The following is a 15,911-nucleotide window of genomic DNA, read 5'->3' as shown; positions in this document are numbered from 1 at the left end:
TTTCTGGTCCACACTGGTTTTTGAGATTTTAAAATGACACCACACAATTTTTTCTCCTTATACATCTGAACTTTGTCAGATGGTTTAAACAACTTTGAAAGGTTACGTCACACAACTGCATTAGAATAAAAAATAAGAAAATTTTAAGACGGTGCAATCTGTTTTCAGATAACTGTGGTTGAGAGGGAAATGCTCAAAAAGTTCTTTCTGATATATCAGAAAAGGCGGGTAAATCTGGTATATTGATATGATGGTTACATGTATAAGGATTAATTAAAACTGACAAATGTTTTTCTCCGATTTATCAAAATTTTAATTTTATTTTTAGACCGTAAACATTTTTGAAATAGATTTACCATTGAACAAATTTCGTTTTGTCGGAATGTAAAGCATCCCATCGTGAAGAGGCATATCTTTACAAAAATATGCTTAAATATGAACAGAATAATTAACAATGTGATGGTTATCTTCAATTTGTAAAATTATAAATATTGTATATTGTACAATTGGATAGATTGACCAAAATCATATTTTTAAGATGTACGAGTAATTAGTCCGCAATTCTTATCATTCTGAATTTCTTTTCTTTAGAGAAAATTTGTAAGATTTCATATTTATTCCTTTTGCACAACACTTCATATATATTTATACTTCTGAAAGCGTTGTGATAGTGTAATAGCTTGCACTATATCAGTGTGTGAAACGATTGCTTTACAACATGTAGAGACGATACCATATTCCGGTAAAGGGCTTCGAATTTTGACTTTACTCGGAGGGATCTTTTAAATATCGTGCCAACGCCTTCCGTGACAGGAAATCTCGATTTTTAAGGTCTCGTCAAAAGGACCCGTGACTTTTACTTCAAGTAACGAGGGCATGGCTAAGGAACAGTTGTTACCTATTCTTAAGTAAGTAAAAGTAAGTAAGTAAATTTTATTTATAGTCGGACTACATACACATAACAAAGAACATGAGCTATAAAGCTCTTTTACCGACTAGAAACATAAAAAAACATATTTATAATAAAATGTACATATATACACATAAGAGCACAAATATCACATTAAAGTTTCACAAAGACAGAAGTTCATTTAAACACACAAGTGTAACCAAAGACATTGATAAACAGACATAAAAAGAAAAGAAAGAAATAAAAGACAAAACATTTGAGCAACACACAAAGAAAATAAAAGAGTCACCATAAGAGAACAACAAGTACTTAAAACAAAAGTCATGCACACAAACAAGGAGGAAAGGTTAAGAAAGCACAATACTGTAAAAAAACAAAATAATAAATAAATAAATAATAACTTAACACGATCATCTATAAAACTGAAAATTAGGTATGAGGCATTGAAGTCTGAAGTCTGCAGGAGCTGCATTTACAATTTATTTCTCCGCACCAAGTTGAAATGTAATTTGAAAATTGATTATATGAGGAGAATTGCCTGGCTTCATTGGGTAGAGAGTTCCAGAGCTTTGCTGCCTCATACCTAAATGATTTCATCCCATACCTTGTTGTTCTTGGTCTTGGGACCTCTGCAGTATTTGTATATCTAAAATTGTATGAATTATTTTTAAAAACAACCAGATCTTGCAAGAAGACAGGACTTAAACCTTGTAAAATTTTAAAGGTTTCTATAGCAATGGTACGCATTCTTCTGGTTTTCAAAGATGGTAGTTTAGATTTATGTAAAAGACTCTCATAAGAACTTTTGTAATCTTGTAAATAAATCTTAATGCTCTTTCCTGAATTTTCTCTATTTTGCGAGTATTTTGCTCAGTACAAAAATGCCATGTTAAGGGGCAATAACTAAAATTTGACATGGTAAAAGAGTGATATATTGTAAGTTTTCCTAACTTAGTTAAGTGCTTTCCTAACCGTTTAAGAACATTTAATTGCCTTGCAGCCTTTTTGCACATGTTTGTAATATGCGTATCAAAAGACAATTTAAAGTCTATGGTTATACCTAGCAACTTAACTTCATCCTCACAAGGAATTTTGATTCCATCTAAATCAAATATAATGTTTTTACTTTGCGTTTTATTTCCAATAGAAATTGCATGAAAATTTTCAGGGTTGGCCTGCATTTTATTTGAAGAGAACCATGTAATGAGAGATCTACTATCATGTTCTAAAGCTTCTTTTAACGTCTTAAGTCTGTCGCGACCGAGATTCGAACTTACAACCTCCCGATTACGGAGCAAACGCTCTATCAATTGTTTGAAACAAAACTGCGCTCAAAGAGAAAAGTTGCGTCTGTACTCACAGGTTCATAGTGATAGGAGACAGAAAACATACAAAGGACATACCTTCTTCCCATTATAACTAAACATCTGTCAAATTCTTTCAAAAGGCTACTTTTTTGTCAGATTTGGTATTATTGAAATTAAAAAAAAAAGACTGAACCAAAGATCGTAATTCTTTTTATTGTTTTCATAATTTGGTGTCCAAGCGCTACTTTTCATGTCCTTTGTTTATAAGTACAAACAAGAAGACCTGCAGGGATTTTTGTTTTTGCGTGAACCCCCTTTTCTTACTCTAATTTAATTACCGAATACCTCACAAACATACCATTCTGGTTTCAACCCATATATTATTTCTATTATTTACTGAATTGACGACGGATCTTTCCATTATTTCCCCCATCATGACAAGGAGCACTCGGCGGGTGGGACCGGTCAGCAGGGAATGCTCACTCCTCCATGTCACCTGATCCCACCTCCTATGTTTAAGAGGTCCTTGTTTGCTCTGCCCCTATTTTGTATTGTTTCATGGAATATTGGTCTTCAATACTGTTCGTTATCTCCATATATTTCATTCCAGAAAAGATAACACAGTATTTAAATGTATTTTCATGCTATGAATTTCAATTTTGTACAAGATGAATAAAGGAAAACACACAAGAGAGATACATGTAGCAATATATCTGTGATTTTTGAGGAGTGTGCATAAAAATGGTTTCACTAACAACAGCTAATTCTTTTAACTTTTTTTCAGTTATGCAATTCCGAGGTACAATGGAAAATGGCACGCCCTGAAGGGATGATATGATTAAGTTCAAGAAAATGTTTCTTAAATCTATGCAGTGGTGGCGTATAACAAATAATTTATTTTGAATTCTTCTCTTGTCTTTTATCCCTTTGAGCGACAAAGAGATTGTCATTTGAATCCGTACATAGTCCCCAGGGTTTACTCAGTCCACAGTGTAAGTAACGGAGGAACTCTCCATCCTTGTCTGTGATATGGACACAGTCATTGTTAACATCAGATATAAGGATATGGTTATGAATGTCTGTGGTGATTCCTCGTGGACTGAATGGTTAATGATTTGGAGCAGGAGTAAGCCCCTTGTAACTAAATATAAATGTTCCTGCCAGATTGACCACCACTACAGCTCCAGCTTCATAGTCAGACACACAGCTATCCAGGTTCCTGTTTTCACAAATTTATATATTTAATATAACTGGATGAATACAAAGGTTTAGCTTTATTATCACACTGAATGTTTTTTTTCTCTGTTGAGCCAGAGTAACGGACAACTTGTGATTGATAATCATCATCACTGAGCATAGAAACCAGGAGGTCACCAGAGGAGGTACTACAGACGCCAACAATTCACAGTTCTGTAGTCTGACCACCTCCTATATCTCTTCATTCTTCAATGTGTTCACAGATCTATTATCGTAATCAGAATACACTAGATCTCGGGCTTTTGTCAGTCCGATGACTGATTCAGAAGTTTTGCATTCTGACTTAGTTGAAATTGACTTGAGCAGTGATCCCTTATTGATGCTGTAAAGTCTCACGGTGCTGTCATTTCCACTTGTTCAGATTTCTTCATCACTCAGACAGGCAACATTGTAAAGTTTGTTATAACCCAGTGTCTATAAAATCGATGACTGTTTCTGGTTCATTCAGCCATTCTTTGATTGCAGGAAAAGAAAGAGATGCTGATGATTTCTGTGTTTTCTTCTTGCTGTAGCCATGTTCATCGGAACTTAACGAACCTCACGATAAGGCTCCAAACAGCTTATTGAGTTCTTTCCCTATGAATTTTCTGGGAATAAATTTGGGTAAAGAATGAGCGATTATTTGTAGAAGATTTCTGTATATATCTATGTTGGATATGCCACTTCACAGTTTGGACAAGTCATTAGGGTTTTAAGCAATGTCAATTGAATCGATTTCATCACTTATGTTAGAAATTGTCTTATTTATACCATCCAGATTTTCCTGTAAAGTTTGTTACCGTATTTTTTTTTCTCATCTTATCAACTGCAGCGTTAAGTTTGTTGACAATTTTGTCAATTTCTTTGTGCCATTCCTCTCCATGTTTTTTTATTGTTGTTGAGAGATATTCATAATACTTTTCTAATTGACTCATTCTGTGTTGTACATCAGAGGCAATGTCCTTGTACCTTAGACAAATCGTCATATTTAATTCCATTAATTTTTTTTGTTCTCTGTTGACTATGTCCATTTGTTCTTCCATAACTTGCAAGATTTCTGATACCCAATGATCAACATGATCAAGATTTTGCTCAGATGCAGTGCACTTTTTACAAACAGGAACATCACATTGATTACAATACATTGCACGTAATCGTCATATTTATTAATTCAAATTGTTCTCTGAAAACTGTATCCCTTTTTTCCTCCATAACTTGCATGATTTCTGATACCCGATGATCAAGATGTTCCTCAGATGCATCACACTTTCTACAAACAGGAACGTCAACATTGGTTACAATACATTGCACATCGTCGTCCATCATGTTTCGTACATTCGAGGTGTAGGTGAGATGTCTTTTTTTGATATTTGACGACCTTGTGATCGTCGGATTCACTTGTTGAAACGTGTTTTCGTACACAGGCCTTACACAGGTTTACAATGCATTTATCACAATGCATCCGTACCACAGCGGTCTCATAAATGTCACATCGCATCACGTCCTGGGCACTGGTGCGGGGGTCCATTGTTAAAGTTGTGCCTGAAGTAAAAATAGATTAAGTAGAGTCTAATTATTCAAACAGGGCATCAGTAAAAGTAAATCTTTTTGAGAGTGCCCACTAGTGTTGTTGTAAAGACAAATTTCAGAGATGAAATACATAATCCCTAACATTTTTTTGAAAAATCTAATCTTTTAAAAACTAGGCACAATTTCGGATCTTGCAGTACGGTGGCATTAGGGCGTCAAATCCCGAGAGTTAGCTACAAGTACTCACTGGTCAGGGTTGGCTAGGAAATACAAGTGGTGGTGGGAATAATCAGAATTAAATTCTAGACTTTCCCATCCCGGAAAATACTTCATATTTCTTCTACACTGTGAAAAACAGCAGCTGCTGTTCTTAAATCTTTAATTCAGTTATTTTCTTGCAAAATTCAGAAATCTCTCTTTTTGACGAACTTCGTTTGGTACCAAAACTATGATTATAGTTAATTGTCCGGGTTACTATCAAAGAGTAATTTCAAACTTCTTTTGCGACATAGATATGGTTTTTTTTTACTTTTTGGCGAAGATAGCTAAACCAAAAACCAAAAATTATGGTCATTATTAACTTTCCAGGTTACAATCCCTGAGCGAATTACAAAACAATTTTCACTAAATATAGTTTCTTTTCCACATTTTGACTGAGGTAATGTAACCAAATTTATGACCATAATTAACTTTGCAATTAAACTTACTGAGAGTACTTTCAAACGTTTGTTTTCTCCAGTCTTTAAACAAAGCTTTAAAGAAATGCAAAACCATTCCAACAGTTATAACAGAGCCGCATGGAGATAGCGATAGGTAAAGTAAATTTAATCAATTATTTAAATTTTGATCTGGAAATTTTTTAATATAGTTTTTGTCCTTTTCGTCCGTCAAACTATTTATCTGTTTGACCGGAAAAAAAATTGAATTCGCCATAATGTCCTACCAGTTTATATCATCCCTTTTACCACAAAGAAAATGTTAAATTAAAAGTTATCTCACTTTCATGAACTGTTTTCACGATCCTCAATTTATCGTCATTTTCTGTTGTCTTAAGTTCATGATTTGAAAGTGAATAAAGAAAGGGTTCAAAGTTGTTCTGATTGTTAGTGTTTAATCTTTTTCCTTCATAATGATTATATACAGGAATGACAGTAAGATGATTATTCTAATCACAAAAATATTGTACAAGAATTTTTTTTTCAACTTTAGTATCTAAACATTCCGCAATAAGGTTTTTCATGAAGAGAAACCTATAGTTTCGCAGCACAGTTAAGGTTAAAATAAGGAGGCGGGGCCTAATTTGTACGGGAAGTGTTTACTATGACGTCACACATAATATAATGTCTTCAAAATAAAATGAAATTATTTGCTATTTCAAACAGCTGGATAGCTGTATACTACATACAAACTAACTATTTGTCGTTTGTTAAATCCAACACAACAGTATGTAAACGATGCATCGATCGCAATGCACTTGTCGATGTGACGCCATTTCGAAAAAAATGACGCAGTTTGTACATAGTGAGAGGCTGATCAAGTCACATTTTGTACAATGAAAAATTTCTTTTGTTCTCAAATAAAATATTAGTTGCAATTAAATAAAAGGCCGTTAACTTGGATACGATGTTTATTTTAGTATTTTATCTATAAACTGTCCGTACATTCTCCAGACAAGTGAAACTGTCGTGTGTTTGTATGCAGAATTATTGAAAAAGTAATGGAAAGGCCTTAATAAATCGATTTATTGCAAGGGCATACCCTCACTGTATCTTGTCAAGTTTTACACATAAACTCAAGAAGCATTAAGATACTTGAAAAGTGCTGCGAACCACATGAAATCTTGCAAATAAATTAATTATAGCTATATTAAATGTAGTTTACCAGCAAAATGTTCAACCTGCCGTCCAACACATTTAATTTTAGCAATTAAAAGGGGAATCTATATATGTTCGCGGCACTTTTCACAAATTACATATAGTGTTGTAAAGGATTATAGATTAAACTAAGATTTTTAACTTGGTTATGCCCTTGCAATATTGGAATTTATAGATGACCTCTAAATTGCAAGTATAATTACTAAAACCATGTGACCTTGACATCACGTGACAAGTCTAAATAAAAAATCTAAATGTCCCCAACATGTAGATTTAAACCACATTACATTGTTTTGATATCAGTGAAGTCCTAAAAAGAATCGCCCATCCTAATACAGTGCCGATATTATTATTTGCACCCTTATGCCTAGGTCACATTTCACGGCCGGTAGCCGTAGACCGGTGGTAATCGTTGGTAATCCGTGATGTTAACAATGCCCTGACATCGGTCCAGATCGGCCTAGTAGTCCTTACAGAATCAGTCACATTATCCAGCGATAGGTATTCGATGGGCAACCAATGCCTTTTATGATAAAAATGTCGTGGTTGCCGGCCGGACTTTCAAAGGCCCAGCGAAGCATTGCTAATCATAAAACGATGTTCCAGGATAATTGGCCGATGTATATTACATCGCTCATACATTGGTGAACATCGTTCGAACATCGGTTGACTACGGGCCAATGTTTGGTCGAACATCGACCGATGAACGTCCGTTATCTGTTGGACATCACTCAACCCCCCGATGACCTAAGATTCAACGGATATTAGACGATGCTCGTCCATTCATTGGCCAATCCTAAAGATGTATTAATGATGAATTGCCGATGAGGAGTGATGTGAGGCTTCATTGCGGACATCGCTGAATTTTAACTACGAATTATGTCCTACCGATGACCCCACCGATTCGCAAAATGACCTCAGTCACCTTCCGATCACTAGCGGTGCCCGGCCGGCAACCACGCCATTTTCATTCAAAAACGCATCGGTTTCTCATCGTCTACCCCATCACTGGATAATGTGACTGATACTTTTACTGTGCTGCGTTTTTGTTTCTGCTTGGTATATGGTGGTTTGACACGCTTTTAAACGGTTCTATATTACATACATGTCAAACATCTTGGCATTCAATGATATTCTTTTTTAAACATTAATAACGTACAAAAGATTATTTGATGAATATAGAGTTTTAAAGCTCTTATTTTAAAGTAACAGGAAGAACATTAAAGTTAAAATGACAAGGATAAATGTCAATATCTTTTTTAAGAAATATTTTTTTTTTGCATTGCAATTAATTTTAGTAGTTTTATAATACTGTATTATTCAAAATGAGTTGAAAAAATCATAGTTAAACCACTATCAATTTTTAAAATTATGTTATTCAAAAAATGGACTCATTTTAAAAATAACCCAAATATATATTGAAAAGTTTTAGTACAGCAACACTTTTAACATGTCGTTTTTGTTTCTGCTCAATTAGATTGAATTTAAGTTCTTATTTTGATAACTGGTTTTCCTAGCAACACTAACATATAAGGCTAAATGGATGTCTTTAGGGATGAACCTTGACTAAATAAGTAGTTGATTATTAACGAAAAAAATCTATGTTCTGTATTGAATTTGATTATACATTTATTTAGGAGTAGTGGCACGCATAGTCTCAGAATTTCTCCAAACTCTCTAGGATAAAAGTCATTGATACCCTAAACTGAAATCAGGCGAAAATTGGTTTCTATATTATATAGTTACCATGGCAACATGTCTTTAATTTCGAAAAATGGCATTTTTTAACATGTTTAGAGCCCCATTGTTAACATTTGCGGCAAAGCAAATAATTGGCAATGACTGTTCCAAACGTTGAAGGTCAGATGTCTCAAATGCATAATAAAAATGTTTGGTAAATCAACTGCTACATACGTTACTATGATAACAAAGTATTCAAAAGTAAAAATAAAATATTCATTGAATTTTATAAAGTCATACACGTAAAAATAAAAAGCAATTATAGGATGAAATGTAACCAAATAATAGAAAAAAGAGCATTGAAACATATATCAAGAATAAAATATGATATTTCATTTTGGTTGACAATGGTTGCCAAAGTTTTTATACCACAGACAACCTTCAAAGTAACACTTTGTATGTTTAAATCTGATCCTATCTTTTAAAAAAAACTTATTTCCTCATAACTAATGATCAATTTTATAAGATGTTTGTGTGCTCCAAGTTTTGCCATTTTAAAAAATTCAGATTAAATTCTTTAAATAGAGCGTTGCTATGAAAATAGGCAAAAAATATATGCTTAAAAACCTGAAAAATATTTTCTTTCCTTGGATACGTATATACCCTTAAATGTAGATTCCCAAAACTTTTAGGATTGATATTTATTTACAGCTAATATGACTTTTAATTTTGAATATCATCCATTCACTATGTGGATGCAAGAATATTGTTATAAATTTCACAAAATTGAACATTTTCCCTTCTCAATAACCATAGCAACAGTGTTGTTTTATTCATCAGATTTTATCAATATATAATATTCAACTTCAGTTCTAACAGATGAGTACTATTCAAGCTGAATTCTTTAATTTGTTTCTTGATTAAGTGGCAATTTAGTTCCGAATTAAACGAAAAAATAATTCACTTTTAAACAATGGTACATTGTTTCCATGGTAACACTGTAAAGTAGCAATTATACCCAATTTTTTTATGGTTATGGTGTTGCAAGGTCCTAATGATGGATATTTGCCAGTCTTGAATTTTCATGTTTTCCTCAAGACAGCAGCATTATACCAATTTCAGTTACTGGTTTGCATGTTTACACTGTGTTTCCATGGCAACCATGAAAGTTATTTATAGAATGATATTGCTTATACTTATATACTAAAGGTCAGACATTTTTATTGTTTTTCTTAAGATGATGATTGAGTTTGTGCATGTAACACCTACGACTAGTGAATACGGAGTGATTTCAGCATACATCAGCATTTGAAATGTATTCCAAATGTACCCTTGGATACCACTTACTTAAAGATATATTCTAAACAGTTTCTTTACAGTATAAGTAACATCAAGGTGTCATGTTTTTGTGAGAATGGTTGGCTTGCTTTTTCACGCTTTCATTAAGCCACAGATTTAAAGTGGCTGAAAATCTCGATTTTTCAAATATTTCCGGCTGTTGCCATAACAACCGAGACATATAGTAACGATACTTTGCTTGATATTTGTTTCTGGTATCAATTACTAAGCATGGGTGAAGTTTCATCAAAATTGGGGACCATACGTGGCAACGAAGTTTAAATGGTTACAGAGAATGGCTATTAATATTTAACGTTAATGGCTTTACTTCTAACTCTGACACATTAATTTCTAGAATGATAGTTCTCATTTTTTTCTTAAAGTGATTTTGTTTAACATTATCAAAATGTGTCAAGTAATTCAATATTTAAAAAAAATTAAATGAGGTAAATATATAAAAATTATCAACTTACGTAAACATTGAAGAGAGGGAGAAAGTAATGGCTGCCCACTTGTCTATGGATTTTTATTAACGTCATATAACCATTTAATCTGAAAAACTGTTAGTTGTCAGGTACATGTATTTATACTTCCTGGTCAGAATGAGGAATCTAAATTTCCACTCTTCAAATATTTGAATGGAAGTAACTGCACATCATTTGATGATTTCTTATACGGGAAAAAGCTTGAGTTCAAATTCAGGTTTAATGACCAATCGCAAAGCCCCAACTTCAATCTTTCAAACCGGAAAAAATATTTTTCTAGATATATAAAAACGTCTTTATTTTTTAATATTCATTTAAGGAATGAATTAAATAGTAACTCATGTTACACTGACTAACTTTGGTCGGTAAATGTTACTCTTTATAAACCGTTTGTTCATATTTTAGAAGCAAAGACAAGTGGAATAATAAGTTTTTGACGTAAGTCATTGTGACGTAGGCAAAGCAGGTTAAACAATATAGATTAATTTATTTCTTTTATATCAATTTTGATCCAATCAAATGACGCTTCACAACCCAAAATAAACTATTGCGAATTAAGGAAAATCGTTGTTCATAAACTATAGTGCGATGAGCAGCAATATCTTTACTGTTTTGCAATTGCGTCAAAACACCAATCTTTATTTTCTTTTTTTATTTACTATGAAACTGCTCTAAAAATTTTTTTCAATTAAGAACCTTGATGCATATTTAAATACGGAATTTTTATACTAATTGATAGCCCATGCATTATCTATAAACTGAATTGACGACGGATTTCCCACTTGTTTCCCAATTGCGCGCGGCGGGTGTGGTCGGTTGACAGGATATGCTCGCTATTCCATGGCAACTGATCTCGCTTCTGAGTTTAAGAGGTACACGTTTGCTCCTATTTTGTATCTTTTATGGACTTTGATATTGAATACTGTTTCGTATCTTCATGTCTTTCATTCACATATATATGATCTATTTTCAACTTACTTAAATGTTCACTTATGACGTCATCTTCTTACATTTTAATCCAAATAACAGATTAAGTAAAACTCGAGTTATAGCGAAGTCCTTGGGACCTGTGAATTTAATTCGCTATATCCGTAATTCGTTATATCCGTACAACCAATTCGTATAAACATGTATAGCGAGTTCGCAATATGAATGTTTTCCTTCAAGTATTACTACCAAATATGTTAGGAAAGCAAAGTCACTTCAATTTAGCAAATCGTAAGGTCTTTGAAAGTCCGTTATGAAAGATGTAAATTCCATCATATTTAATCCCACCGGAACTCAAAATGAGTTCGCTATATCCGTAAATTCGTTATATCAGAGTTCGTTATAACCGTAAAATTTTACAAAGATTTGTTAAGAACTTTGCCGGGGACTCAGGAAAACTTCGCTTTATCCGTGAATTCGCTATAATCGTGTTCGTACTAAACGAGTTTTACTGTATAGCTTAATAAAATAAAATAAAGTTTTGTTAATGTTTACATTTTAATTTAGATTTATTTTCTAGGGTTAATTTACATCTCTCAATACCATTATTACGAAAATTTGTGTTATAAAAGTGAGGTCATCTCGCCTATAACGACGTCATAATTCCGTATAAGTGGAAAGGATGAAGTGAAATAACTGTTATCTTGGCCCCTTTTCCACGAAGAATTATATTTAATCTACAACAATGTTGGTAGTTTTCAAAAATAAGTGAATAAATACGACTTTTAAATAGATTCAATAGTTCAGACATATTTTAATTATAAAGAGTACTGCATTATCTTCGATTTTTTTAGACCTTATCACAGCTAAATTCGGTCAGGTTTGTAAGAATATGTTCCTTTATGGCAAGAGAATGGGCGGGTCTTAGTACAATAGAGGGATATGCGTGTCCGAGAAGACCTTATATGGCTATTGTTATCATTTCACACATATTCATTGTCCAATCTGATGACAGAACAACAAACAATGCTGGTTTACTATGTTTACATTTTATCTCAGATACGTGGTTTAGGTCAATTTACCTGTTATCCTATTCTACATATCAAACTTTTATAAAGATCAGCCAATCTTTAATAATAAGCATGGATTTTCAGCAATTAAGTTTTTTAGGACAAGACATGCACAGGAAACTTGTATTCAGTGATAATTGGGAATACGCATAGACCTAGCGAATTGCTCACCAAACCCGCTACAAAACCTTTAAACTAATGTACATTTATCAATTGTTTGTAAATGTATAAATTTTACTGCCATCTCGGCTCGAAATTGTACATATGTAGATCCGTGTCTAATTTAAGACTCAAATGCATAAAAAAAAATTCTGAAAGAAGTAATATTTCAAGCATGTTTCCATAGTATTTTTGTGGTACTCACTCGTAACGAATTTCATTCAGATGGTTGGTCAATTAGAAAGTATCGCCAGTGCCTCGATTAGCATATGAATTCATTCTTACGCCAGAAAATCTAGTTCCGTCGATCTGTTCATAATGGGAAATGCCAGCTAGATTTTACATTTTTTTAAAAATAGCATGTGAGCGCAGTTAGGTACAATTTTCTCCTCTTGCATATAGGTAGATTTCAATAAAATACAATGACCAGGCAAAGGAAAAAATCGTACCTACCTGCGCTCGGATATCTTAAGGGCTTCAAAGAGTGGGCGGGATTAAAATGCAACGGAAATTGGATGTAAACATGATACCCCTACCCCAGTAAAGGATCAAACCACGTTTCTATTTTTGATAATAATAGTATTCTATGAAGGTACACATATCAGTGATTAGCTATAGTTACATATAAAAATTTGATTAAAATTTAGACATTTTATTTTTTGTTAATTTTCCGGGGGCAGCAAGTCACGTCATCCTTTAGCGAGGCGCAAATAAAGCGATTTGTCCTTAAACACTGGTATTCTTATTTTTCGTGAGACGTTATTTTAAAGATTTTAAAATGCTCACTAAAGAAATACTAACAATTAATATCAATTAATTTTATCGATATTCAATTTTAAGCGATATCAGCACTTCTCGCTAAAAATTCTGCTTATTTGGTATATCACTGATTAAGTCAATTTAGAATATTTCCTGAACACCCCTGCGAAAGGATGTTTAATTCATTAAAAAGAACGTTATGCCTGAAATACTTTTACCTAATACCTCGCAAACAAATCACTAGTGTTCGTACATCAACCCCTGTATCATTTTTATTATTTATAATTTTTATTATTATTTATACACATGTACACTGAATTGACGATTTTTCTGTTATTCCCCGATCATGACAAGGAGCACACGGCTGATGTGACCGGTCAGCAGGAGATGCTTACTTCTCCATGGCACCTGATCCCAACTCTAATGTTTTGGAGGTCTGTGTTTGCTCTGCTCCTATAATGAATATTGTATTTTTTCTGGACTTTGATCTTGAATTCTCATGTTTCTTTAAAAAAAATACTTTCAATTTTTAAATCTCTTTTCCTACTATGAATTTTAATCTCATACAAGATGAATGAAGATAACACATAAGAAATACATGTAGCAATATGTGATTTTGTGGAGTGTTCAAGAAAATGGTTTCACGAACAAACGGTTATTCTCTTTTTGAGTTATGCAATTCAGAGGTACAATGGAAAATGGCACGGTGTGAACGGATATTACGATGAAATTCGTCAAGAAAATATTCATTAAATCTATGCAGTGGTGGCGTATTCAAGGGCATTTAAATATCTTATTTTCTTCACTTGTCTTTTTTCCCTTTGAGCAACAAACAGATTGTCATTTGAATCTGTACATAGTCCCCAGGGTTTAGTCAGTCCACAGGGTATGTAACTGATGAACTCTCCATCCTGGTCAATGATGTGGACACAATCATTGCTGACATCAGATATAAGGATATGGTTATGAATGTTTGTGGTGATTCCTCGTGGACTGAATGGTTTATATTTTGGAGCAGGAGTAAGTCCGGTGTAACTAAATCTCAGTTTCCCGGCAAGATTGACCACCACTACAGCTCCAGCTCCATAGTCAGACACACAGATATCCAGGTTCCTGTTCTCACAAATATATTTAATATAACTGGATGAATACAACGGTTTTCCTTTATTATCAAATTGAATAGTTTGTATCTTTGTGGAGCCAGAGTAACGGACAACTTTTGATTGGTAATCATCATCACTAAGCATGGTAACCAGGAGGTCACCAGAGGAGGAACTACAGACACCAAAAGGTCTCCAGTTCTGTAGTCTTATCACCTCCTCTGTCTCCTTGTTCTTCACTATATTCACAGTCCTATCATCGTAATCAGAATAAACTAGATCTCCGGCTTTTGTCACTCCGATGACTGAAGTGTTGTTCCCAGACTTAGTTGATATTGACTTGAGCAGTGATCCCTGGTTGATGCTGTAAAGTTTTATGGTGCTGTCATTTCCACTTGTCCAGATTTCTTCATCACTCAGGCAGGCAACATTGTAAAGTTTGTTATACCCAGTGTCTACAAAATTGATGACTGTCTCTGATGATTTCTGTATTTTCTTCTTGTTGTAGCTATGTTCATCCGAACTAACAGAATTACATGATAAGGCTCCAAACAGTTTATTGAATTCTTTACCTATGATTTCTCTGGGGATGAATTTGGGTAAAGATAGAGCCATTTCTTGTTCTTGTGGAAGATTTCTGTATATATTTATGTTGGATGTGCCACTTAACAATTTGGACAAGTCATTTGTCTGTAAAACAATTTCAGTTGAATCGATTTCATCCTTTATGTAAGAAATTTTCTTGTTTATGTCATCCAGATGATTTTTCAGAGTTTGTATCTGCGTGTTTTTCATCTTATCAACTTTAGCTTTAAGTTTCTTGACAAGTTTGTCAATTTCTTTGTGCCATTCCTCTCCATGTTTTGTAATTGCTGTTGAGAGATATTCATAATCCTTTTCTAATTGACTCATTTTGTATTTTATATCATAGGCAATGTACTGGTACTTTGGATAAATCGCAAAATCTAATTCAAATTTGTTTCTGATTAAAGTATCCCTTTTTTCTTCCACAACTTGCAAGACTTCTGATAATTTATGATCAAGATGTTGCGCAGATGCAGTGCACTTTGTACAAACAGGAATGTCACATTGATCACAATATTTTGCACACAGTTGTTCAACATGCTTTTTACATTCGGGGTACAAGTGAGACTTTCTGTCTTGAAATTTGACTACCTTGTGACCGTTGTTTTCTCTTCTGGAAATGTGTTTACCCACACAAGCCTTACACAGGTTGACAATGCATTGATCACAGTGCATCTGTACTAAAGCGGTCTCACACAAGTCACATCGCATCACGTCTTGGGCACTGGTACGGGGGTCCATTATTAAACTTGTGACTGAAATGAAAATAGATATGTAGAGTCTGTATACTGAGTCTTCTAACAGGGCATAGATAAAAAATCTTTTTGAGAATGTCTACTATGTTTTTTTAAAATAAAAAAGTCAACAACAAAGTTCAGAGATGATTTACATATTCCCTAAATCTATTTGCTTATTAATCTGATCTTTTAGAAACTTATATCAGAATAATTT

The 15,911-nt window shown here is 33.5% G+C and overlaps 1 protein-coding gene across 1 annotated transcript; it reads right to left on the bottom strand.

The window, feature by feature from the left end:
- Positions 1-3,324: 3,324 nt before the first annotated feature.
- On the bottom strand, positions 3,325-15,701 carry LOC134276864 (E3 ubiquitin-protein ligase TRIM71-like). Its single transcript, XM_062759149.1, has 5 exons — positions 14,486-15,701; positions 14,132-14,356; positions 4,922-4,995; positions 4,225-4,559; positions 3,325-3,436 (listed from the first exon to the last, which is right to left on the bottom strand). Exons 1-5 carry the CDS (start codon positions 15,699-15,701, stop codon positions 3,325-3,327), a joined length of 1,962 nt encoding a protein of 653 aa, XP_062615133.1.
- Positions 15,702-15,911: the final 210 nt, after the last annotated feature.

Source organism: Saccostrea cucullata, unplaced genomic scaffold, assembly GCF_032062105.1.
Source record: "Saccostrea cucullata isolate Sc308-1 unplaced genomic scaffold, CSIRO_AGI_Scuc_v1 ctg23646, whole genome shotgun sequence".
Classification (NCBI taxonomy): domain Eukaryota; kingdom Metazoa; phylum Mollusca; class Bivalvia; order Ostreida; family Ostreidae; genus Saccostrea; species Saccostrea cuccullata.
This window is presented reverse-complemented; position numbering and strand designations above follow the sequence as displayed.

Coding starts and splice junctions, on each gene's coding strand:
- LOC134276864 (XM_062759149.1), bottom strand. CDS start 15,701: ATGGACCCCCGTACCAGTGCCCAAGACGTGATGCGATGTGACTTGTGT. Junction 4,560..4,921: donor ACATTTATGAGACCGCTGTG/GTACGGATGCAT, acceptor GTTTGTAAAAAG/TGCACTGCATCTGAGCAAAA. Junction 3,437..4,224: donor TTTACAGGAAAATCTGGATG/GTATAAATAAGA, acceptor TTGTGAAAACAG/GAACCTGGATAGCTGTGTGT.